The sequence below is a fragment of the Odocoileus virginianus genome, chromosome 1 (genome assembly GCF_023699985.2).
Source record: "Odocoileus virginianus isolate 20LAN1187 ecotype Illinois chromosome 1, Ovbor_1.2, whole genome shotgun sequence".
Classification (NCBI taxonomy): Eukaryota; Metazoa; Chordata; class Mammalia; order Artiodactyla; family Cervidae; genus Odocoileus; species Odocoileus virginianus.
In genome coordinates this window covers 102,468,034-102,493,512 of record NC_069674.1, presented here as the reverse complement: position 1 = coordinate 102,493,512, position 25,479 = coordinate 102,468,034, and the positions used below count along the sequence as shown (strand labels likewise).

Genomic DNA, 25,479 nt, shown 5'->3' with positions numbered 1-25,479 from the left:
GTGTGTATGGAATTCTTTCTCCATTCTTCTGTTGATGGACACTTTAACATTGTTTCCGTGTCTTGGCTGTTGTAGATAGTGCTGCTATGAACATTAGTGATGCATGTATCTTTTTTAATTAGAGTTTGCTTCAGATATATGCCTGAGAGTGTGATTGCTGGATCATATGGTAATCATCTAAGTATTATGTTGGCTATGGGTTTGTCATAAATAGCTTTGATTATGTTGACATCTGTTCCGTTTATATCAACTTTGATAAGAGTTTTTATCATGAATGGATATTTGCACAAAAATATATATATATACATATAAATAAACTCAAAATGGGTAAAAGACCCTGAATATTAGACTGGGTACTAGAAAACTGTGTAAAATGTAGGCAGAAACTGACGTAGACTGTAGCAATATCTTTTTTGATCTGTTTCTTAGAGGAATGGAAGTAAAAGCAAAAATAAGCAAATAGAACCTAATTAAGCACAGGAGCTATTGCACAGCAAAGGAAACCGTAAACAAAACAAAAAGACCAAATACAGAATGGGAGAAAATATTTGTAAATAATGTGACCAATAAGGGATTAATATCCAAAATTTATAAACAGCTCATTCTGCTCAATATCAAAAAGACAAACCAACTGAAAGCTAGGCAAAGGACTAAACAGACATTTCTCCAAAGAAGATACATAGATGGCTAAAAGGCACATGAAAGGATGCTCAGCATCACTAATTATTCAGTTCAGTTCAGTTCAGTCGCTCAGTCATGTCTAACTCTTTGTGAGCCCATGAACCGCAGCACGCCAGGCCTCCCTGTCCATCACCAACTCCCAGAGTTTACTCAAACTCATGTTCATCGAGTCAGTGATGCCATCCAGCCACTATTATTAGAGAAATGTAAATCAAAACTATAGTAAGATATCACCTCATACCAGTCAGAATATAGCAAATTATAATCACTTAAGCTTATGAATCTGTTTCTGTTTTGTAAATAATTCATTTGTATCATTTTTGGGGGGTTCTACATAAAACTGACATCATAATCATCTTTCTCTAACTTCGCTTAGTATAATAATCTCCAGGTCCATCAGTGTTGGCATAGAGGGCATTATTTCTTTCTTCTTAGTGATTGAGTAATATTCCATCACATATATGTACTTTATTTTCTTGGGCTCCAAAATCACTGCAGATGGTGACTGCAGCCATGAAATTAAAAGATGCTTGCTCCTTGGAAGAAAAGCTATGACCAACCTAGACAGCATATTAAAAAGCAGAGACATTACTTTGTCAACAAAGGTCCGTCTAGTCAAGGCTATGGTTTTTCCAGTAGTCATGTATGGATGTGAGAGCTGGACTATGAAGAAAGCTGAGCACCGAAGAATTGATGCTTTTGAACTGTGGTATTGAAGAAGACTCTTGAGACTCCCTTGGATTGCAAGGAGATTCAACCAGTCCATCCTAAAGGAAATCAGTCCTGAATATTCATTGGAAGGACTAATGCTGAAGCTGAAACTCCAGTACTTTGGCCACCTGATACAAAGAGCTGGCTCACTGGAAAAGACCCTGATGCTGGGAAGGATTGAGGGCAGGAGGAGAAGGGGATGACAGAGGATGAGATGGTTGGATGGCATCACCGACTCAATGGACATGGGTTTGGGTGGACTGCAGGAATTGGTGATGGACAGGGAGGCCTGGCGTGCTGCAGTCCATGGGGTCACAAAGTCAGACACGACTGAGCGACTGAACTGACTGACCAGATCTCCTTTATTCGTTCCTCTGTCAGTGGACGTTTCGGTTGCTTCCCTGTCGTGGCTGTTGTCACTGCAGTGAACGTTAGAGTGTGTGTGTCCTTTGAACCATGGCTTTCTGCAGTTAGGTGCTCAGGAGCGGTACTGCTGGATCTTATGGTAGCTCTGTCTTTAATTTTTTAAGGAACCATGTGGTTCTCCATAGAATCTATACCAATTTACTTTAAACTGTATGAGGGTTCCCATTTCTCCACACACTCTGCTACATTTTTTGTTTGTAGACTTTGTGAAGATGGCCATTCTGACTGGTGTGAGGGGAAGGAATAGATAAGAGAGTTTGGGAGTGACGTGTACAGTCCGCTACATTTAAAATAGATAGCCAACAAGAACATGCTGTATAGCACAGGGAATGCTGCTCAATATTCTATAATAACCTAAATGGGAAAGAACTTGAGACAGAATGGATACGTCGGTTTGTATCAATATAACTGAATCACTTTGCTGTATATCTGAAACACAACATTTTTAATCAACTATAATCCAATATAAAATAAAAAAAAATTTAAAGAACAGAATGGATGTTGAATTATATCAGATGCTTTTTCTGCATCTGTTGAGATGATCATACGTTCTTTGTCTTTTTTCTGTGATGTGGTGTATCCCATTAATTGATTTGTGTCTATTGAACCATCCTTGTGAACCTGGGATGAATCCAACTTAAACATGGTGCATGGTCCTTTTTAATGTGTTAGTGGGTTTGGTTTGCTTGTTTTGTTGAGAATTTTAAAATTTATGTTCATCAAATGTCAGTTCAGTTCAGAGTCGCTCAGTCGTGTCCAACTCTTTGTGACTCCATGGGCTGAAGCACGCCAGGCCTTTCTGTCTATCACCAACTCTCGGAGTTTACCCAGACTCATGTCCATTGAGTTAGTGATGCCATCCAACCATGTCATCCTCTGTCATCTCATCCCCTTTTCCTCCTGTCCCCAATCTTTCTTAACATTTCAGGGTCTTTTCCAGTGGATCAGTTCTTTGCGTCAGGTGGCCAAAGTGTTGGAGTTTCAGCTTCAGCATCAGTCCTTCTAATGAATATTCAGGACTGATTTCCTTTAGGATGGACTGGTTGGATCTCCTTGCTGTTCAAGGGACTCTGAAGAGTCTTCTCCAACACTACAGTTCAAAAGCATCCATTCTTCAGCGATCAGCTTTCTTTATAGTCCAACTCTTACATCCATACATGACTACTGGAAAAACCATAGCCTTGACCAGATGGACCTTTGTTGGCAAAGTAATGTCTCTGCTTTTTAAATATGCTGTCTAGGTTGGTCAGACTTTTCTTCCAAAGAACAAGTGTCTTTTAATTTCATGGCTGCAGTCACCAATCTGCAGTGATTTTTCGAGCCCAAGAATATAAATTCAGCCACTGTTTCCACTTTTTCCGCATCTATTTGCCATGAAGTGATGGGACCAGATGCCATGATCTTAGGTTTTTGAATGCTGAGTTTTAAGGCAACTTTTTCACTCTCCTCTTTCAGTTTCATCAAGAGGCTCTTTAGTTCTTCTTCACTTTCTGCCATAAGGGTGGTGTTATCTGCATATCTGAGGTTATTGATATTTCTCCCAGCAGTTGTGATTCCAGCTTGTGCTTCATCCAGCCCAGCGTTTCTTGTGATGTACTCTACATATAGGTTAAATAAGCAGGGTGACAATACACAGCCTTGACGTACTCCTTTTCCTATTTGGAACCAGTCTGTTGTTCCATGTCGAGTTCTAACTGTTGCTTCTTGACCTGCATACAGATTTCTCAAGAGGCAGATCAGGTGGTCTGGTATTCCCATCTCTTGAAGAATTTTCCACAGTTTATTGTGATCCATATAGTCAAAGGCTTTGGCATAGTCAATAAAGTAGAAATAGATGTTTTTCTGGAACTCTCTTTGTTTTTTGATGATCCAGCAGATGTTGGCAATTTGATCTCTGGTTCCTCTGCCTTTTCTAAAACCAGCTTGAACATCTGGAAGTTCACAGTTCACATATTGCTGAAGCCTAGCTTGGAGAATTTTGAGCATTACTTTTGCTAGCATGTGAGATGAGTGCAATTGTGTGGTAGTTTGAGCATTCTTTGAAATTGCCTTCCTTAGGGATTGGAATGAGAACTGACCTTTTCCAGTCCTGTGGCCGCTGCTGAGGTTTCCAGATTTGCTAGCATACTGAGTGTAGCAGTTTCACAGCATCATCTTTCAGGATGTGAAATAGCTCAAGTGGAATTCCATCATCTCCACTAGCTTTGTTCTTAGTGATGCTTCCTAAGGCCCACTTGACTTCACATTCCAGAATGTCTGGCTCTAGGTTGGTGATCACACCATTGTGATTATCTGGGTCGTGAAGATCTTTTTTGTACAGTTCTTTTGCGTATTCTTGCCACCTCTTCTTGATATCTTCTGCTTCTGCTAGGTCCATACCATTTCTTTCCTTTATTGTGCCCATATTTGCATGAAATGTTCCCTTCATAGCCCTTGGACAAGGCAATTCAACAAAGTCTTTGGCCTGTAATTTTCTTTTTTGTTTCTTTGTCTGGTTTTGGTACAAATGTAATGGTGGCTTCATAGAATGACTTTGGAAGTGTTCCCTCCCTTTTAATCATTTGGAAGAGTTTGAGAAGGATTGGTATAAATATTTTGTTTATTAGTTCCCCAGTGAAGCCATAGGGCTTGTTTGCAGGAGTGTTGTTTTGTTTTTTCAACTAAAAGATATTGTTTGACGTCTGGAGATGAGTCTGTTTAGATTCTCTCGTTGTCTTGATTCAGTTTTGGTGGGCTGTATGATTCTAGGAACTGGTCTATTCTAGGTTGTCCAATTTGTTGGCATATAATTGTTGATAGTATTCTCTTAAGGTTTTTTGTGTTTCTGTGGTATCAGTTGTTATTTCTCCTCTTTAATTTCTTATTTTATTTGGGTCCTTTCTCTTCTTGCTGATCCCTGCCAGAGGTTTGGCGATTGTGTCCTTTCAAGAAAATGGCTCTTGGTTTTATTATTTCTGTTTTTAAAATTTCTCTTTTATTTATTTATTTATTTATTTTTCGTTTGGAGAATGTTATTAAGAGAGAAAATTCAGGTACCGGTGTGCCTTAGTCTAAGAAATTTCAACTTCTCAGAGAAAGGGAAAAATGTACAATACCTATTTTCATTACCACAAGGATTCACTAATTTCCCTGAGCACATTTAACATAAATGCCAAAATTTAATTCATACTCAATTTTTCTGAAATAACTGAAAAAAAAAATAGCTCCATATATACCATTGAAACCAGTAACTAAAACCAAAAGGAAAGAAGAATTGAAGAAATCTCCAATAATAGTTACAGTTACCATATCATTCTCAAGAACAACCTTTCTATTTTGTTGTTGTCTAAAATAGTGATGCCATTTTTAATTCAGAAATACATTTAAATGTTGAACTCAGGCCCATGCCCTAGAAAGTGATGTCAAGAATGATCTTCTAGAACTTGCCTGCATGTGTAAGACGGTGGTTTGCTGCCGAGTCACCCCTCTCCAAAAAGCCCAAGTAGTAGAGCTTGTGAAGAAGTACAGAAATGCTGTCACTTTGGCCATCGGCGATGGAGCCAATGATGTCAGCATGATCAAAAGTGGTCACATTGGCGTCGGCATCAGTGGCCAGGAAGGGCTGCAGGCAGTCCTCGCCAGCGACTACTCATTTGCACAGTTCAGATACCTCCAAAGGCTTCTCCTTGTTCATGGAAGATGGTCCTACGTCCGAATGTACAAATTCTTTTTTTTTTTTTAATTAGTTGGAGGCTAATTACTTTACATCATTACAGTAGTTTTTGTCATACATTGAAATGAATTAGCCATGGATCTACATGTATTCCCCATCCCGGTCCCCCCTCCCACCTCCCTCTCCAATCGATCCCTCTGGGTCTTCCCAGTGCACCAGGCCCGAGCACTTATCTCATGCACCCAACCTGGGCTGGTGATCTGTTTCACCCTAGATAATATACATGTTTCAATGCTGTTCTCTTGAAACATCCCACCCTCGCCTTCTCCCAGAGTCCACAAGTCTGTTCTATACATCTGAGTCTCTTATGCTATTTCTTCTATAAGAATTTTGCCTTCACACTCGTGCATTTCTGGTTTGGTTTCTTCTGTGGTTTCTCAGCCCAGGTTAGCAAAAAAAAACAAATTTTTTTTCTTTTATAAGATCCTCTGGATTGTGAATGACTGTTCTTCATGGTTCTTTATAATACACAGAGATCATTTTCATATGTCTAATACAAATGACAATGTGACAATTATGGAATTCATAGTTGACTTGAGCTTGCAATCTTTTATTTATTTATAATCTTTACTGTTTCCTTCCTTCTGCTGATGTTAGGTTTTGCTTTTCTTCTTTTCCTTTTTCCTTTAGGTGGTAGGTTGTTTACTTGAGAAATTTCTTGTTTCTTTTGAGGAAGACGTGTCACTGTGAACTTCCGTCTTAGGACTGCTTTTGCTGTATTTCGTAGGTTGTGTGGTCATTGTATTTGTATCGAGGTATTTTTTTACACTTGATCTTAGCCAAAAGGCCAGGAAGTGATGTCTCAGGTATTTTTAATTTATTCTTTGATTTCATCACTGAGCCATTGTTTTTCTTAAAAAATTTGAAGTTTCTGTTTATGTTTGGCTGCACCGGGTCTTCACTGCTGTGCAAGGGCCTTCTCTCCGTACCGAGTGGGGCCTCCTCCCTGGCTGCAGCGTGTGGGCTTCTCACTGCGGTGGCATCTCTTGTCGCAGAGCACACACAGGCTCAGTAGTCGTGGCACACGGGCTTAGTTGCCCTGCGGCATGTGAAATCTTTCCTGGAGCAGGGATCCAACCGGTGTCCCCTGCACTGGTAGGCAGATCCTTAACTCCTGGATCACCGGGGAAGTCCATTGCTTTTTTAGTAGCATTTTGTGTTGTCGTTACTGTTGAGTGCTAAGTCGTGTCTGACCTTCGTGACCCTGTGGGCTGCAGCACGCCAGGCTCCCCTATCCTTCACTGTCTCCCCGAGTGTGCTCAGACTCATGCCTAATCATCTCATCCTCTGCCCTGCCCTTTTCCTTTTGCCTTCAGTCTTTCCCAACATCAGGGACTTTTTCAGTGACTCAGCTCTTCACATCAGGTGGCCAGTGAACTGGAGCTTCAGCATTAGTAGTATTCACGGTTGATTTCCTTTTAAGATTGATTGGTTTGATCTCCTTGTAGACCAGGGGACTCTGAAGAGTCTTGTACAGCACCACTGTTCCAAAGCATCAATTCTTTGGCACTCAGCCTTTGTTATGATCCAGCTCCACATTCGTACATGACTGTGGGAAAAACCATAGGTTTGACTACAGGGATCTTTGTCAACAAAGTGATGGCTCTGCTTGTAATATGTTTCCTAGGTTTGTCACAGCTTTCCTTCCAGGGAGCAAGTGTCTTTTACTCTCCTGGCTGGAGTCACCGTCCACAGTGGTTTTGGATTCCAGGAAAATAAAATCTGTTACAGCTTCCACTTTTTCCCGTTCCATTTACCATGAAGTGGTGGGACTGGGTGCCATGATCTGGTTTTGTGAATGCTGAGTTTCAAGCCAGCCTTTTCACTTTCCTCTCTCACCCTCACTGACAGGTTCTTTGGGGGCTTCCCTGGCGACTCAGTGGTAAGAACCCACCTGCCAATGCAGGAGACACAGGTTCGAACCCTGGGTGGGGAAGATCCCCTGGAGAAGGGAACGGCTACCCACCCCAGTATTCTTGCCTGGAGAATCCCATGGACAGAGGAGCCTGGCGGGCTACAGTCCATGGGTCCACAAAGAGACATGACTGAACAATTAAGCATGCAAAAGGTTTTTTAGTTCCTCTTTGCTTTCTGCCATTAGAGTGGTATCATCTGCATATCTGAAGTTGTTGATATTTCTCCCAGCAATCTTGAGTTTATGTTGTTATTCATCCAGCTTGGCATTTCACATGATGTACTCTGAATATTAGTTAAATAAGCAGGGTGACAATGTAGTCTTGATGTACTCCTTTACTGATTTTGAACCAGTCCATTGTTCCATGTGCACATCTAACTGTTGCTTCTGACGTGCATGTAGCTTTGTCAGGAGACAGATGTTGGGATCTGGTATTCCCATTTCTTTAAGAATTTTCCACCATTTGTTGTGATCCACACAGTCAAATGCTTTAGTGTAGTCAGTGAAGCAGAAATAAATGTTTTTATGAAACTCCCTTGCTTTTTCCATGATCCAGCAAATATTGGCAATTTAATCTCTGGTTCCTGTGTCTCTTTGAAACCCAGCTTGTACATATAGAAGTTCTCAGTTCACGTACTGCTGAAGCCTAGCTTGAATGATTTTGAGCATTACCTTGCCTAGCATATGAAATGATTGCAATGGTATGGAAGTCTGAACATTTTTTGACATTGCCCTTCTTTGGGATTGGAATGAAAACTGACCTTTTCCAGTCCTGTGGGCACTGCTGAGTTTTCCAAATTTGCTGACATATTGAGCACAGCATTTTCACAGCATCATCTTTTAGGATTTTTCAATAGCTCAGTTGGAATTTCTTCATCTCCAGTAGCTTTGTTTGTCGTAATGCTTCATAAGGTACACTTGACTTCACACTCCTAGATGTCTGGCTGTAGGTGAGTGACCACACCATCATGGTTGTCCGGGTCATTAAGATCTATTTTGTATATTTCTTCTGTGTATTCTTGCCACCTCTTCTGAATCTCTTCTGCTTCTGATAGGTCCGTACCATTTCTGTCCTTTATCATGCTCATGCTTGCATGCAGTGTTCTCTTGAGATCTCCAGTTTTCTTGAAGAAATCTCTAGTCTTTCTCATTCAGTCATTTTCCTCTGTTTCTTTGCATTATTCACTTAAGAAGGCTTTCCTATCTCTCCTTGCTGTTCTCTGGAGCTCTGCATTCAGTTGGGTGTATCTTTCCCTTTCTCTGTTGCCTTTCACATCTCTTCTTTCCTCAGCTACTTATAAAGCCTCCTCAGACAACCACTTTGCCTTCTTGCATTTCTTTTTCCCTTGAGATGGTTTTGGCCACTGCCTCCTGTATCAGTGTTATGAACTTCTATCCCTAGTTCTTCAGGAATTCTGTCTACTAGATCTAATCCCATGAATCTATTTATCACCTCCACTGTATAAGGGATTTGATTTAGATCATACCTGAAGGGCTTTGTGGTCTTCGCTGCTTTCTTCAGTTTAAGCCTGAATTCTGCAATAAGGAGCTCTTGATCTGAGCCACAGTCAGCTCCAGGTCTTTTGCTGACTATATAGAGCTTCTCCACCTTTGGCTGCAAAGAACATGATTCGTGTGGTTTCAGTATTGACCATTTGGTGATGCTGTGTGTAGAGCTGTCTCTTGTTTAGTTGGAGGAGAGTCTTTGCTATGACCGATGTGTTCTCTTGACAAAATTCTTAGCCTTTGCCCCATACACTGAGGCCAAACTTGCACATTATCCTGGGTATCTCTTGACTTGTTACTGCATTCCAGTCCCCTGTGATGAAAATGACATCTTTTTTGGTGTTAGTTCTAGAAGGTCTCATAGGTGTTTATGGAACTGTTCAACTTCAACTTCTTCGGCATCAGAGGTTGGGGCATAGACTTGGTTTACTGTGATTTTGGTTGGTTTGTCTTGGAAGTGAACCAAGATCATTCTGTCGTTTTTGAGATTGCATGCAAATACTGAATTTCAGATTCTTTCGTTGACTCTGGGGGTTGCTCCATTTCTTCTCAGGTATTCTTGTCCACAGTAGTAGATATAGTGGTCATCTGAATTAAATTCACCCATTCTCATCCACGTTAGACTGATTCCTAAGATGTAGATATTCGATCTTACCATCTCCTGCTTTATGTCAGCATATTGTTTAGTCTCCCTTTAATTATTTTTTCTCTTTTATCTTTCTGTGGTTAATTTTTAGTTTCATGCTGTTGTGATTAAAAAAAGATGTTGTTGATTTCTAATTTCATGCTGTTGTTACTACAAAAGATGATAAATAATTTCTATCCTCTTCAATACATTTAGGCTTCAGTTGAGTTCAATTCAGTTGCTCAGTCATGTCCGACTTTTTGTGACCCCATGGGCTGCAGCACGCCAGGCTTCCCTGTCCATCACCAAGTCCCGGAGCTCACTCAGACTCATGTCCATTGAGTTGGTGATGCCATCCAAACATCTCATCCTCTGTCGTCCCCTTCTCCTCCCACCTTCAATCTTTCCCAGCATCAAGGTCTTTTCAGATGAGTTGGTTCTTTGCATCAGGTGGCCAGAGTATTAGAGTTTCAGCTTTAGCATCAGTCCTTTCAATGAATATTCAGATTGATTTCCTTTAGGATGGACTGGTTGGATCTCCTTGCTGTCTAAGGGAATCTGTCCCTTGTCCAAGGTTACCATGTGTCTTAGTATGTGGTCTGTCCTAGAGAATGCTTGTATGTGCTTAAAAAAGAATGTGTAGTCTGATTTTGGAGATGTAATGTCCAAAAAATATCAATTAAGTCTACTTGTTCTGTTGTGTCATTTATGATCTCTACTGTGTTTTGATTTTCTGCCTGGAAGGCCTGTCCATTGATGTCATTGGGGCATTAAAGTCTTAATATTCCATCAGTTTCTCTTATGTCTGTTAGTATTTGTTTTATTTCGGTGCTCCTATATTGAGTGCATGTATGGTTTGTATTTGTTGAATGAAAAAAGGAAATATCTAGGTCTCTTTTCTCACTTGTAAAATTAGATTCTTAGACAGTGAAAGCAGTGAAAATTTGGATTTTCTCCTTGACTCTTCTCAGTACTTCTAAGCTGAGGGAAGCTTGGAGAATCCAGCCACTTCTTACCCAAATACCAGGGATGTAAGGATGAAGCAGAAATGTTTGAAAATTTTTTGTAATCTGCAACAGTGGTTTTTTTTTTGGCTATTACAAAAGTTTATTTAACAAAAAAGTTCAGTAAGAAAATGTACACAACCCAATTTTTCTGGTAGTAAAATGTGGAGAAGGGGACACACGGAAGCAGTTGATTTCTCTGGTGAACACAGATGTTGTTCATACTTGTTCCAGGGCTTCTAACACGATGATACTATTTCCTCGTATTACCACCATTCCAATATTGTTCTGTTGCCCACTAGTTGCCATCTTCACACATTCATCTATCACAAGATTCATAAAAGGATCAAATCCCCGCAATGTTCCTTGGACATGTCTGCCACCATTTAATTTCAATGATAACTTCTTGTCCATAAATTTCTTCAACTCGGGAGGGTGTGCTTTGCTCATGATGTCTACTCTGCGAGCTCAAAGAAGCCTCCAAACGGGAATTCCAGCGGTCCCTCACGTGCCAGCGGCAGGCCCGGGGCTTTGCAACAGTGTTAATAACAGCAGAAGTTTGTAATTTTCTTCAAGTTGTTACTATTTTTCTAGCACCAAGGTTGATGATTCTTTATCTTAAAGAAATTGAACTTTTTTGAGTAATAACTTAGGACTATTTTATTTAAAAGAAGTACAGGAATTAGAAGGATGATATTTTATTTGGTCCTCTTTCCTTAGAAATGATTTGTAGTATGTGAAAAATCTTGTGTGAAAGTACATCTTGATACTTTTATACTTAGAAAATTGTCTAGTCATAAATTTGAGATGTTATTTAGCCATAGTGATTCATAAACAGAGTAGAATTTTTAAAATATTGAGTAATTTTTTCTTGGTTTTTAGTGATTTTTTTGAGTTTTCTTTAATAAGTTACCAACAGTAATGGGCTAATAAAGTATTTGGAAGGGGAGATTTAGAAAGATCATAAATAATCAGTTTTTGCTTTCTCTTTTAGCCAGAAAGTGAAATTTCAACCACAGCAGATGATTATAGTTCAGAGGTAAGAATAAGTAGCATTGTGATTTGACATTTTATATTTTTAAAAATTATTGCTGATTATTAGTTTTTTATTACTTACAACTCACATGCTTTTATTATTTTATAAATATAATAAAAATTGGCATAGTATAATGTAAATAACCTAGAAAACTTGAAGTTTATGTTTTTCTGACTTTTTTTTCAGATTATTAATTAAAGTCTTAAATATCTTTGAGTAACATGGTCCTTAATTAGATGGAGACCTTGTTTTAGTTTCTAGGGAAGTGTTTGAAATTGTGTTTTGTTATAAGGTTATATTTAACACAGTAAACCTTTCATAATATAGGCTATTTTATCTTGTGTAATTTTTTTACAAATGCTTGAATTCTAGTTAATTATATAAATCCACTTATTGAAATTAATGTTGCAATAGTGACTTTTAATTTAGGTGATAAAGGCTAATATGGGCATTGGGCAGTTTAGGAGATACTTTATGTGTTAATAAATGTGTTGTTTATCTTTTTCCTTTAGACATGTTTGTCATTTATTTTTGGTCCAATATTTGAGGACATGAAAAACGTTCTTACCCTGAATGGTTGAACAACTCAGTATATTCTATCAGTTTTTTTTTAATGGAATGCATTTATTTGATAATTGCTTTATGGAATTTTGTTGTTTTCTGTGAAGCATTGTATAAGTTTTGATTTATCATAGTTGTGTAACAAAAAAAACCTTCATGTTCTTAAATGAACTTATTGCTGTTTTAGGTTGCTAATAGGAGTAAGAACTGTTACATTTCAAAAGCTTAAGGTAGTTGAAAGCTGGGAGTATATTTGTTAGTGATTCTCATCAGGAAAATAACTACCAGTGTTAAATAAATAAATTATTTCCTAATTTAAGCTACATAAAGTTGCCTTTATCGGTAATATCTCAGTTTTAAATTACAGGTTGCAATTCAGAGAATCTGCCCTGTGACTTTAAATATGGATCTTAAATATGAGAACATTGCTTTTCTCTTCTATAATACCTTACTTCTTAGAGCTTGTCTCTCAATTGAAAGTTTAACATGGTTCAATGCTTGAACCACTGGAGACTTTGGGGCAGCCTGGGATTCCACAAAGTACATTTTTTTCTTTATCAGTTCAGTTCAGTCACTCAGTCGTGCCTTTTGTGACCCCCTGGACTGCAGCATGCCAGACCTCCCTGTCCATCACCAACTGCCGTTGTTTACTCAAACTCATGTCCATTGAGTCGGTGATGCCATCCAACCATCTCATCCTCTTGTCATCCCCTTCTCCTCCTGCCTTCAATCTTTCCCAGCATCAGGGTCTTTTCAAATGAGTCAGTTCTTCACATCAGGTGGAAAAAGTATTGGAGTTTCAGCTTCAACATCAGCCCTTCCAGTGAAACCCAGGACTGATCTCCAGGATGGACTGGTTGGATCTCCTTGCAGTCCAAGGGACTCTCAAGAGTCTTCTCCAACACCACAGTTCAAAAGCATCATTTTTTGGCGCTCAACTTCCTTTATAGTCCAACTCTCACATCCACACATGACCACTGGAAAAGCCATCGCCTTGACTAGATTGTCCTTTGTTGGCAAAGTAATGTCTCTGCTTTTTAATATGCTATCTAGGTTGGTCGTAACTTTCTTTCCAAGGAGTAAGCATGTTTTAATTTCATGGCTGCATTCATCATCTGCACTGATTTTGGAGCCCCCCAAAATAAAGTCAGATACTGTTTCCACTGTTTCCCCATCTATTTCCCATGAAGTGATGGGACCAGATGCCATGATCTTAGTTTTCTGAATGTTGAGCTTTAAGACAGCTTTTTCACTCTCCTGTTTCACTTTCATCAAGAGACTTTTTAGTTCTTCTTCACTTTCTGCTATCAAGATGGTGTCATCTGCATATCTGAGGTTATTGGTATTTCTCCCGGCAGTCTTGATTCCAGCTTGTGTTTCATCCAGCCCAGCGTTTCTCATTATGTGCTCTGCATGTAAGTTAAATAAGCAGGGTGACAATACACAGCCTTGACGTACTCCTTTTCCTATTTGGAACCAGTCTGTTGTTCCATGTCGAGTTCTAACTGTTGCTTCTTGACCTGCATACAGATTTCTCAAGAGGCAGATCAGGTGGTCTGGTATTCCCATCTCTTGAAGAATTTTCCACAGTTTATTGTGATCCATATAGTCAAAGGCTTTGGCATAGTCAATAAAGTAGAAATAGATGTTTTTCTGGAACTCTCTTTGTTTTTTGATGATCCAGCAGATGTTGGCAATTTGATCTCTGGTTCCTCTGCCTTTTCTAAAACCAGCTTGAACATCTGGAAGTTCACAGTTCACATATTGCTGAAGCCTAGCTTGGAGAATTTTGAGCATTACTTTTGCTAGCATGTGAGATGAGTGCAATTGTGTGGTAGTTTGAGCATTCTTTGGCATTGCCTTTCTTTGGGATTGGAATGAAAACTGACCTTTTCCAGTCCTGTGGCCACTGCTGAGGTTTCCAAATTTGCTGGCATATTGAGTGCAGCACTTTTACAGCATCATCTTTCAGGATTTGAAATAGCTCAACTGGAATTCCATCACCTCCACTAGCTCTGTTTGTAGTGATGGTCCCTAAGGCCCACTTGACTTCACATTCCACGATGTCTGGCTCTAGGCGAGTGATCACACCATCATGATTATCTGGGTCATGGACACCTTTTTTGTACAGTTCTCCTGTGTATTCTTGTCACCTCTTCTTGATATCTTCTGCTTCTGTTAGGTCCATACTATTTCTGTCCTTTATTGAGCCCATCTTTGCATGAAAAGTTCCCTTGGTATCTCTGATTTTCTTGAAGAGATCTCTAGTCTTTCCCTTTCTATTGTTTTCCTCTATTTCTTTGCACTGATCATTGAGGAAGGCTTTTTTATCTCTCCTTACTATTCTTTGGAACTCTGCATTCAAATGGGTGTATCTTTCCTTTTCACTTCTCTTCTTTTAACAGCTATTTGTAAGGCCTCATCAGAGAGCCATTTTGCTTTTTTGCATTTCTTTTTCTTTGGGGATAGTCTTGATCCCTGTCTCCTGTACAGTGTCTCGAACCTCTGTGCTTAGTTCATCAGGCACTCTGTCTATCGCATCTAGTCCCTTAAATCTGTTTATCACTTCCACTGTATAATCCTAAGAGATTTGATTTTGGTCATACCGGAATGGTCTAGTGGTTTTCCTCACTTTCTTCAGTTTAAGTCTGAATTTGGCAATAAGGAGTTCATGATCTGAGCCACAGTCAGCCCTTGGTCTTGCTTTTGCTGACTGTATAGAACTTCTCCATCTTTGGCTGCAAAGAATATAATCAATCTGATTTCAGTATTGGCCCTCTGGTGATGTCCATGTGTAGCGTCTTCTCTTGTGTTGTTGGAAAAGGGTGTTTGCTATGACCAGTGCGTTCTTTGGCAAAACTCTATTAGCCTTTGACCTGCTTCATTCTGTACTCCATGGCCAAATTTGCCTGTTACTCCAGGTGTTTCTTGACTTCCTGCTTTTGCATTCCAGTCCCCTGTAATGAAAAGGACATCTTTTTGGGGTGTTAATTCTAAAAGGTCTTGTAGGTCTTCATAGAACCGTTCAACTTCAGCTTCTTCAGCATTACTGGTCGGGGCATAGACTTGGATTAACATGGTATTGAATGGTTTGCCTTGGACACAAATAGAGATCATTCCGTCATTTTTGAGATTGCATCCAAGTACTGCATTTCGGACTTTTTTGTTGACTGTGAGGGTTACTTCATTTCTTCTAAGGGATTCTTGCCCTCCGTAGTAGATGGAGTGGTCATCTGAGTTAAATTCACCCATTCCAGTCCGTTTTAGGCCACTGATCCCTAAAATGTCGGTGTTTACTCTTGCCATCCTCTGTTTGAGATGTGGCATCTCCACTTCCATTTTGCCTTGTTTCATGGACCTAACATTCCAGGTTCCTATGCGTTACTGTGCTTTATAGCATCAGACCTTGCTTCCTTCACCAGTTACATCCACAACTGGATTTGTTTTTTCTTTATACCAAAGTGAATTTTTTCTAATCCAAGTCATGACAGATCTGACCATCTAATACATGCCTGTGAAATTTGCTTAAAATTTGTATAGCTTTTTTCTCCTATTGGGATAAAAAACAAAGTTTAACTTTTATTAATACAGATTCAAAACTGAAGACATCAAAAATGTGATTCAGGTTCTTTATGAAAAGCTAAATTAATAATATTGGAAATTCTTATTACTGTGAATTTTTGCCTAAATATTTTAAATTTAAAAAATTGGTAGGAATTATGGTTAGGTCCAGAAAAGTTTATTGCATCTGTATATCTGATACCTAGTAAGTATGATGTGTTTCAAAGTTAGGTAAAAACAATTTTAAATGTAAGTCTTACAGATAAAAGTTAGAATATACTGACCATGTTTCAACAGTAAGAACTATATTTTACATACATATATACAAGTAATTTTATATATTTACATATGTATTACATAGGGTTTCCCTGGTGGCTCAGATGGTAAAGAATTTGGCTGCAAAAGGGAGACCCGGGTTCAATTTCTGGGTTGGGAAGATCCCCTGGAGGAGGGCATGGCAACCCATTCCAGTATTCTTGCCTGGGGAATCCCCATGAACCGAGGAGCCTGGTGGGCTACAGTCCATGGGGTCACAGAGGGTTGGACACAACTGAGTGACTAAGCACAGCACACAGGTTTTACATATATACATACACTTACATACATGAATATACAATTGCACTCATCTCCCATGCTAGTAGGGTCATCCTTAAAATCTTGCATGCTAGTCTTCAGCATTATGTGAACCAGAGAACTTCCAGATGTCCAAGCTGGGTTTAGAAGAGGAGAGGAACCAGAGATCAAGTTGTCACCATTCGCTGGATCATAGAGAAAGCAGGGGAATTTCAGAGAAACATCTACCTCTATTTCATTGACTATGCTCGAGACTTTGCCTCTGTGCATCATAATAAACTGAGGGAAGCTCTTAAAGAGATGGGAGTACCAGACCATCTTACCTGTCTCCTGAGAAGCGTGTGTGCAGGTCGAGAAGCAACAGTTAGAACCCTGTATGGAACAACTGATAGTTCAGGATTGAGAAAGGCATATGACAGTGCTGTCTGCTGTCACTGTGTTGACTTAACCTATACGCTAAGCACATCGTGAGAAATGCTTGGCTGAATGAGTTACAAGCTGTCTCAGGATAGGTGAGAGAGACATCAACAACCTCAGATATGTGGATGATAACCACTCTAATGGCAGAAAGCAAAGAGGAGCTAAAGAGCTTCTTAATGAGTGTGACGCAAGAGAGTGAAAGAGCCAGCTTAAAACTAAATATTAAAGAACTAAGATTATGGGTCATCGAGAAAGCCAGAGTTCCAGAAAAACATCTTTTTCTGCTTTATTGACTATGCCAAAGCCTTTGACTGTGTGGATCACAATAAACTGTGGAAAATTCTTCAAGAGATGGGAATACCAGACCAACCACCTGACCTGCTTCTTGAGAAACCTGTATGCAGATCAGGAAGCAATAGTTAGAACTGGACGTGGAACAAAAGACTGGTTCCAAATAGGAAAAGGAGTATGTCAAGACTGTATATTGTCACCCTGCTTATTTAACTTATATGCAGAGCACATTATGAGAAACGCTGGGCTGGATGAAGCACAAGCTGGAATCGAGATTGCCGAGAAAAATACTAGTAACCTCAGATATGGAGATGACACCACCCTTATGGCAGAAAGTGAAGAGGAACTAAAAAGCCTCTTGATGAAAGTGAAAGAGAAGAGTGAAAAAGTTGGCTTAAAGCTAGCTCAACATTCAGAAAACTAAGATCATGGCATCTGGTCCCATCACTTCATGGGAAATAGATGTGGACACAGTGGAAACAGTGTCAGACTTTATTTTTTGGGGCTCCAAAATCACTGCTGATGGTGATTGCAGCCATGAAATTAAAAGATGCTTACTCCTTGGAAGGAAAGTTATGATCAACCTAGATAGCATGTTAAAAAGCAGAGACATTACTTTGCCAACAAAGGTCCATCTGGTCAAGGCTATGGTTTTTTCAGTAGTCATGTATGGATGTGAGAGTTGGACTGTGAGGAAAGCTGAGTGCCGAAGAATTGTTGCTTTTGAACTGTGGTGTTGGAGAAGACTCTTGAGAGTCCCTTGGACAGCAAGGAGATCCAACCAGTCCATCCTAAAGGCGATCAGTCCTGGATGTTCATTGGAAGGACTGATGCTGAAGCTGAAACTCCAATACTTTTTCCACCTAATGTGAAGAACTGACTCATTTGAAAAGACCCTGATGCTGGGAGGGATTGGGGGCAGGAGGAGAAGGGGATGACAGAGGATGAGATGTCTGGATGGCATCATAGACTCAATGGACATGAGTTTGAGTAAACTCCGGGAGTTGGTGATGGACAGGGAGGCCTGGCGTGCTGCGGTTCATGGGGTCGCAAAGAGCTGGACACGACTAATAAGAGACTGAACTGAACTGAACTGAAGATCATGGCATCCAGCCCCCTTACTTCACGGCAAATAGAAGGGGAAAAGGGGGAAACAGTAACAAATTTCTTCTTTTTGGCCTCTAAAATCACTGTGGATGGTGACTGTAGCCATGAAATCAGAAGACGATTGCTTCTCGGCAGGAAAGCTATGACAGACTTAGACAATGTGTTGAAAAGCAGAGACATCAGTCTGCTGACAAATGTCCATATAGTCAAGGCTGTGGTCTTCCCAGTGGTCACGTACGGTTGTGAGAGCTGGACCGTAAAGAAGGCAGAGCGCTGAAGTATTGATGCCTTCTCTGACTTGTGCTGGAGACTCTTGAGAGTCCATTGGACTGCAAGGAGATCAAATCAGTCAATTTTAAGGGAAATCAACTCTGAATACTCATTGGAAGGACTGATGCTGAAGCTCTAGTATTTTGGTCACCTGATGCGAACAGCCAACTCATTGGAAATGTCCCTGATGCTGGGAAACATTTAGGGCAAAAAGAGAAGAGGGCGTCAGAGGATGAGATAACTGGATGGTGTCACTGATACAGTGGTCATGAACTTGGACAAACTTCGGGAGATGGTGAGGGACCGGGAGGCCGGATGTGCTGCAGTCCATGTGGTCTCAAAGAGTGGGACACAATTGTGTGACTGAACAAAAGCAATATACCTGAATAATTGTGCACATAATATATACCAATTCATACATGCATATTTTTTTAAACCAAATTTTCAGGAAGAGTTACTTTTACTGTGTGACCAGTCCTCTGATGCTTTTTCTGATGCTGATCACTAAAGCTCAATTAGGTGATTTATAGTTTGAAAAAAATTAGTGATTTAGAAGTTTACATTGAAAGATAATTATCAAATAATCTTTGACAGATTTGAATCATAATCCTTTTAATATTATCCATTTGGGGCCTTGATTCATAATGGATTATACTTTGAAAAACTTACATATTTTAATTTGTCCATAGAATACACTGGAAAAATTCATCATCTGTGAGACACTTGATGAAGTCATATCAAGATTGCTGAAATGGATACTGGCTTCAGTCCATGATCCTCTGGACTAGTTCTGGGTCTCTAGCCAGTTGATTTAATAATATTGGACTCATTTGACTGAGATAGAATTTCAGGGAACTTCTAAGCCATAGTCCCTGTGTTAGAAGACAGAAAAATCTTCAGTACTTCAGTTTTAGAAACTAAGGAACACACAGCATGGTAAATTAAATGCATTTCAATAAAAAGTAAAAAACAAACCAAGGAATAAATCTCACATTATAATACTTTTCATATTAGAACTCTTAGAGATTACTTCTGAGTAATACCCCTCAAAAATGAAATTCCTTTCTAAGCAACACATAACTACAAATTACAGATTTGCAAAGTTTAATAATCTTGGCTGCTCTTGTTTGCCTTTGATTAATTTTAAAATTGAAAAACTATATAGTTTTAATCATAAGACACATAATTATCTTGTATTTTGTCTAAATATCACTGTCATTTTTCTGCTGCATAGGATAAGAAGGTGATATAAAAAGGCAGGGGCTTTGGAGCCCAGAAAGTGTGTGTTCAGATTTCTGATCTCTGAGCTGTTTGAAGCTGGATACCTCACTTAAACTCTAGAATACAATTTCCTTACCTGTAAAAGGGTGGAAATAATATCTATCTCACAGAGTTGTTTTGAGGGTTATTTGGTGATCTTAATATAATGTTTGATAACATGAAAAACAATCAGCAAGAAAAATTCTTTTACAGTGCTTCAGTGGAAGTATGCTTTTCTTCGCGGTAAGTCTGTAAGAAACAAAGGAATTTTTTTTAACAAATTATTCTCAGAAGGACTTCAGATTCTAATTATATGTTTAATTAAAACTAGCTTGGAAATTTTATTTTGGTGGATATGGTAGTGCTTAATGTTCTTGACTTCTGTGATGAGTATTCTCCTTGGCTTAAAAAATGGATTCAGGTCTAGAAAGCATTAGTCAGATAATTTTGTCCTATGACCTACCTAAGATCTGTTCTGTATTAAAATATATCCAGTTAGGTGTTCTAGCGAAATCAGATTAAATGGAAAATACCCTTTTTACAAATTAATTCAAATTATACATAATCTTTTCAGTTCTTGGAGAAGGGACATTTCATACCTCAAATACCTTATTTACATAAAACGTTTTTATTGATACCCTTTGAGCAGGGTTATTTGGGAAAAGTAGGAAATGCTACAGTCAATGCATAGAGATAAAACAAGTAAATAAATCTGCTTTGCTGTGTGTAGAAAGATGAAATGGTAGGAAAGCATACAGTCTCATTATGGATTTCATTATTCAGATTCCATTATTCTGTACTTCTTATCCAAGTCACTTACATGACTCATCACATTTTTGAAATAACTGGGATTAGAGACATAGTCTATAGCCAGCCATTGAGTAATGGAAACCTAGCCTGTCAACAGCCTTTCAACTTTGACTTGGATTTCTTTCTTTCTTTTTTTTAACTTCGCCATTTAAAAAATTTTCTCCCTGCCTGCCTCTGCTCTATTAAGGTATAATGGACAGTTTAAAATTGTATTTTTTGAAGGTGTACAACGTGGTGCTTGATACTTTCCTTTGAATGAATGATCTTAACCGCCTTAGTTTCTCAGCTCTAATCCAAGAGTCAGCTAGGCACACTGAGATCCTATAATTTTTATGAACTTTCTGAACTCTCAGATTCTATTTTTTATTGAAACATCCATTATTCAAATTTTTGTACATACATCAGATTAAGTGTAAGGATAAAGTACTAATCATTAATAAAAGTTAAGTTATTCTTCTGTTTTTGAACTGATGTTCACTGAAAAGTTTTTTGTGAAGAACATAGTTATGAGTGATCTTTCCTCTGATTTTTTCTGAATAGCAGTATTTTTAGGAAATGATACCCTACAGAACATTTTAAAATTTAGAATGTGCCTTATGTACTTTCCCAAATCTTCAGGTTGTCTACACATGTGGAATAACTTGTGAATTCAGCAAGACTATATTGGTATAACCTAAAGGTGGAGTAATTTTGACAGATGCTACAGTGAAGAAGGATTTTAAGAAAAGTTAACATTTTTTAGTTGAAGGAGTCTGTTCATCTAATCTTCATGTTTCAAGTTATTAATGTACTTTCATATTATGGTTTACAAAGTATTACTTTAAAAGGCTATTGTAAGAAGATGAGACAAATGCTCTACCCTTTCGGTACCAGTGAAGTAATTATCTAGATTAAAAATCATAATAATTTATTGCTATTAATGATCCTAATATTCTGAGGAGTGTTTCTGTTTTAACTTTGAAATATAGTTTGTTTTAGTTTAGTTCTGGTGTATAATCTTTTATTACCCATTTACATGATACTAAATTTTTAAAAACTATTAATATTGACAGGATTTTTATATTTATTATAATAAGACAATCAAGTTGTGAAAACAGTCATGTAGTATTTTATGCATAGAAGCCAATGCAAAGGAGTAGCTCAAGTATAAAATGTGCTCAACTTAGAGAAAATTTAGGCTGAATGTTGGCTATGCAGTGTGTTTGTATATAGAGTTAAAATAAATAGATAACTAACTTACGTAATAGTGGTATCATCACCACTTAAAGGAATATCCTTTGCTTAGTATGGTATTTGAAAATATTCATAAAATCCATCTAACTGCTCTGTTACCCTTAAGGAAGGAGTTTTAGCAGACATTTATCAAAGTGCTTCGTAACGGGTGGGGTGGGAGGTGGAAGTTGGGTTCAGAATGGGGGAGACATGTATATACCTATGGCCAGTTCATGTTGTGTATGGCAAAAACCATCACAATACTGTAAGGCAGTTATCCTCCGATTAAAATCAATAGATTTTTTAAAAATCAAGGAAAACTAGTTGAAATTTAGACGAATTTAATTGAAAGTTATCACAAGTGATTTTATTAATAATCTTAATAAAGTTAGTACTGCTGTGTTCTGATAGTTTTCACAAATTGCAATAATGCGTTGCCATAAATGTGATTTTTTTTAAACTTTGGTTTTGTTTTCTGAAATTATTCTTGGTGAAAAAGCTAAGGAATTAGAGTTTATAAAGAACTCTTAATTAGGACCATCCCCTTTTATAGTGTTGTGATCCATATAGACCTAATCCTAATTCTAGGATATTCTATGTATTTTCAGTATTAAAAGCTTCATAACTTGGATTCTGTTAACATAGAATGTGAAAAATTGAGATGTAAGCAAGCATGAAGTTCAGTTGTTTGCTGTTAGGGGGAAAGAAGAGATTATTGAGTAGATTAATTGATCTGAAGTTAATCTGCCCTCCAGGTCAGCCTCAGAGACCTATTCTGCCAACTTTCTTCCTTTTACCACAAAATATCAGTGATGGAGGCATTTGTATTGTGGAGAGTCTCCACATCTGTCAGAGTTGGCAAAGCTCTCATAGTACCCCCAGGCGAAAATTCTTGGGGGAGTTTTCCTTAGCTCTTTATCTCCTCTTCCTTCTTCACTTGCTCTCCAGTAGACTTATACCAGTAAACAGTTTTACTTTTAAATCAATAGGGCTTTATAAAAAATAATTACTTACATGATTTTAGGTGTTTTGTAGAAGAGGATCTAGGACAAAAGATGAACTGTGCTTAGAGCTTTAATTCGCTTAAATGGAAATGTATATAGCACAGTGTCGTTTTCATTGTAAGTACTCAAATGTATGAGGAGTCAGTGGCATTTGAAACAGTCATAATGTCTTTTAGATGTTTAAATTTAATCACTATGTTTGTTTTTGCCAATGTGGCATTTTCCTTAGGCATAAGAAAAGCATTAATACAGTTAGCACAAATCAATTTTTAGCTTTAAATAAAATTCTAAAATCATAATATTTCAGGAAATTGTTTTTGTACAGGTAAATGGTTGCGGTTTTGTGGTGAGAACAGGAAAGCCTACAAATTTATTAAGGGTACAGTATTTAAAACTACTTATGATACTAATGTTTCATTCTATTTAAAGCTGGTTACTAACAAAGCTTTTTCCTGCATGTATCTCTTTCTATGTGTGATTTCTAAATGCTTTTAATGTGTAACAAAACAAAATTATCCACCTTTTGTTTTAAAACTCAGTCGTAACAGAATTTGCAGATATCTTGCTTTTGCTCTTGGGGTGTTTATCACATTAACAACAGAGTAGGCTGTCATGCTGGTAAACTCCCAGGTGATGAGTGATGTTTTAAAGTGGACTTTGCTGTCGGATTCAGGTTTCTGAATCTCTTTTCCCGAGAAAATGTTGCTAGTACTGAATTATGTAAAATCTGGGTTGGCGTAGGAAGAAGAGTTTGGTGTTGACGATTCTTACTCTGAACATGGAGCACAGTACGATCAGACCCACCTAGAGATGATGGAAAATGAACTGGCTGGGAAACAACACGAGATTGACGAGCTCAGCAGAGAACTGGAAGAAATGAGGGCTGCCTATGGGACCGAGGGGCTGAAGCAGGTGTGTTCACCTTACGTGGCTTTTCTTTTGTTACTCAAAAAACAAAAATAGGAAATGTGAATGATAGCATAGATACATTCTTTAAATTTAGATGGGATTTTTAAAGGGTGACTTAGAGTCACCTCGTGATATTTGTCCTTATATATATATCATAAACAGCATTGCTTAAGCCTAAATATAACATAGATATTTTATCAAACTTTATGAGATAGCTAGGATGAAATCACTTCAGTATGGATGGATGTTTTTGTAATCAGCCTGAGAGAAACTTATATTGTAAACCACGTCAATACATTATGACTTAGACTCGTTAAACCTGTCAGCAGGTCTTTGTAAATAACTTCTTATAGTTAAAATGACATCTGTTAGTTTGTGGCAGTCAGTTATGAAAACAAGGTGAAATAAGACGTTGGTGAGGATGACAGAACATATTTCAGTTTCACCTTCTCTAGAAACAAGTAAGGCTTAAGCATGACTGTCATGGTAATACCTACGAACGTTGGAGCATCCCTAAATATAAAGACAGTTGTCCTTCCAGAAGTAGATATATGGGTAAGTCAAATCTAATGTTGGAGAAGGCAATTGTAACCCACTCCAGTACTCTTGTCTGGAAAATCCCACGGACGGAGGAGCCTGGTAGGCTGCAGTCCATGGGGTCACGAAGAGTCGGACATGACTGAGCGACTTCACTTTCACATTTCCCTTTCATGCATTAGAGAAGGAAATGGCAACCCACTCCAGCATTTTTGCCTGGAGAATCCCAGGGACAGGGGAGCCTGGTGGGCTGCCGTCTATGGGTTGCACAGAGTTGGTTACAACTGAAGCGACTTAGCAGCAGCAGCAAATCTAATGTATTTTGTTCCCTAGTTCAGATAATCTTTTTAGAGTTGGTTTGGAAGTAAAACTAATTGTTGCAAGATAATAGCTTTCAAATATGGAAAAGATTGCTTACAGATTGTAATAATTCTGCCAATGCATTTTGAATATCTTATTTTTGAAGTTACCTGTACTAATATTTAATTTTGTTGAAAATATAAGTGTAGCACTTTTAACTTTCACTGATGTCTTTTAGTTGCAAGAATTTGAAGCTGCCATTAAGCAGAGAGATGGCATCATAACCCAGCTCACTGCTAATTTACAACAGGCAAGAAGAGAAAAGGATGAGACAATGAGAGAATTTTTAGAGTTGACAGAGCAGAGTCAAAAATTACAGATTCAATTCCAGCATGTAAGTATTACTAGTAGAAGAAAATTTATTAAATTTGTAATAATGAATTTAAAATTTTTTTCTCATATTTTCTAGAACAAATATAAATTTGTTTAAAGGTTGTGTTTGCCTATTAATGTATTATGTTGAAAAAACTGGTAAATACTTGTTATATTAACTAGGAATTTAATTCATACTTCTTGAGTGGTTTTATGCTATTACTTTCTTTATACTTCTTCCTCATCTATATTTTAAAATCTTACAAGTTGGATAAGGTGAATTTTCGCAGAAATTAACCTGTAGTTACATCCTTTGTCTAAAGAATGTCTGAAGTCATACCCTGCTATGACTTTATTTTAGTTAGGTTCTGGAATGTAACTTGATTGAATATATTCCATTTATCTTTAATGTGATCCATAGGAAACTACTTGTATTAATCAGGTTTCTGATGATGAGCAACAGAAAATAATTTGAGATAAGGGAGGAATGTGTCAGCTTAGGTAATGTACCCATACTCACCTGATCGGCTATGGAAGCGTGTTGGCTGGAGTCTCAGACCGCTGAATCCGCCACAGTTCGCAGAGAGCAGCTGTTAGCTGAGCAGCACCCACCAAGGACGCCCACTGCTTGGTGCACTCGTTTGAGAGTTTAATGTTTTGGGGTCTCTGTGTTTTC

General features: G+C 38.3%; 1 protein-coding gene and 1 pseudogene across 11 annotated transcripts in view; one reads left to right on the top strand and one right to left on the bottom strand.

The window, feature by feature from the left end:
• AKAP9 (A-kinase anchoring protein 9) overlaps positions 1–25,479 on the top strand; it is a 163,040-nt gene that overhangs the window by 25,469 nt on the left and 112,092 nt on the right. For 7 of the 11 annotated variants that reach the window (XM_070471720.1, XM_070471707.1, XM_070471745.1 and 4 more), the window contains exons 3-6: positions 11,575–11,619; positions 22,993–23,064; positions 23,427–23,597; positions 24,670–24,825. In XM_070471720.1, the coding sequence (XP_070327821.1) occupies positions 11,575–11,619; positions 22,993–23,064; positions 23,427–23,597; positions 24,670–24,825 (444 nt within the window). The remainder of the gene's footprint in view (positions 1–11,574; positions 11,620–22,992; positions 23,065–23,426; positions 23,598–24,669; positions 24,826–25,479) is intronic. The other 4 variants (XM_020890631.2, XM_070471738.1, XM_070471712.1 and 1 more) reach the window with 2 other exon arrangements.
• On the bottom strand, positions 10,800–11,108 carry LOC139037646 (small nuclear ribonucleoprotein G pseudogene; annotated as a pseudogene).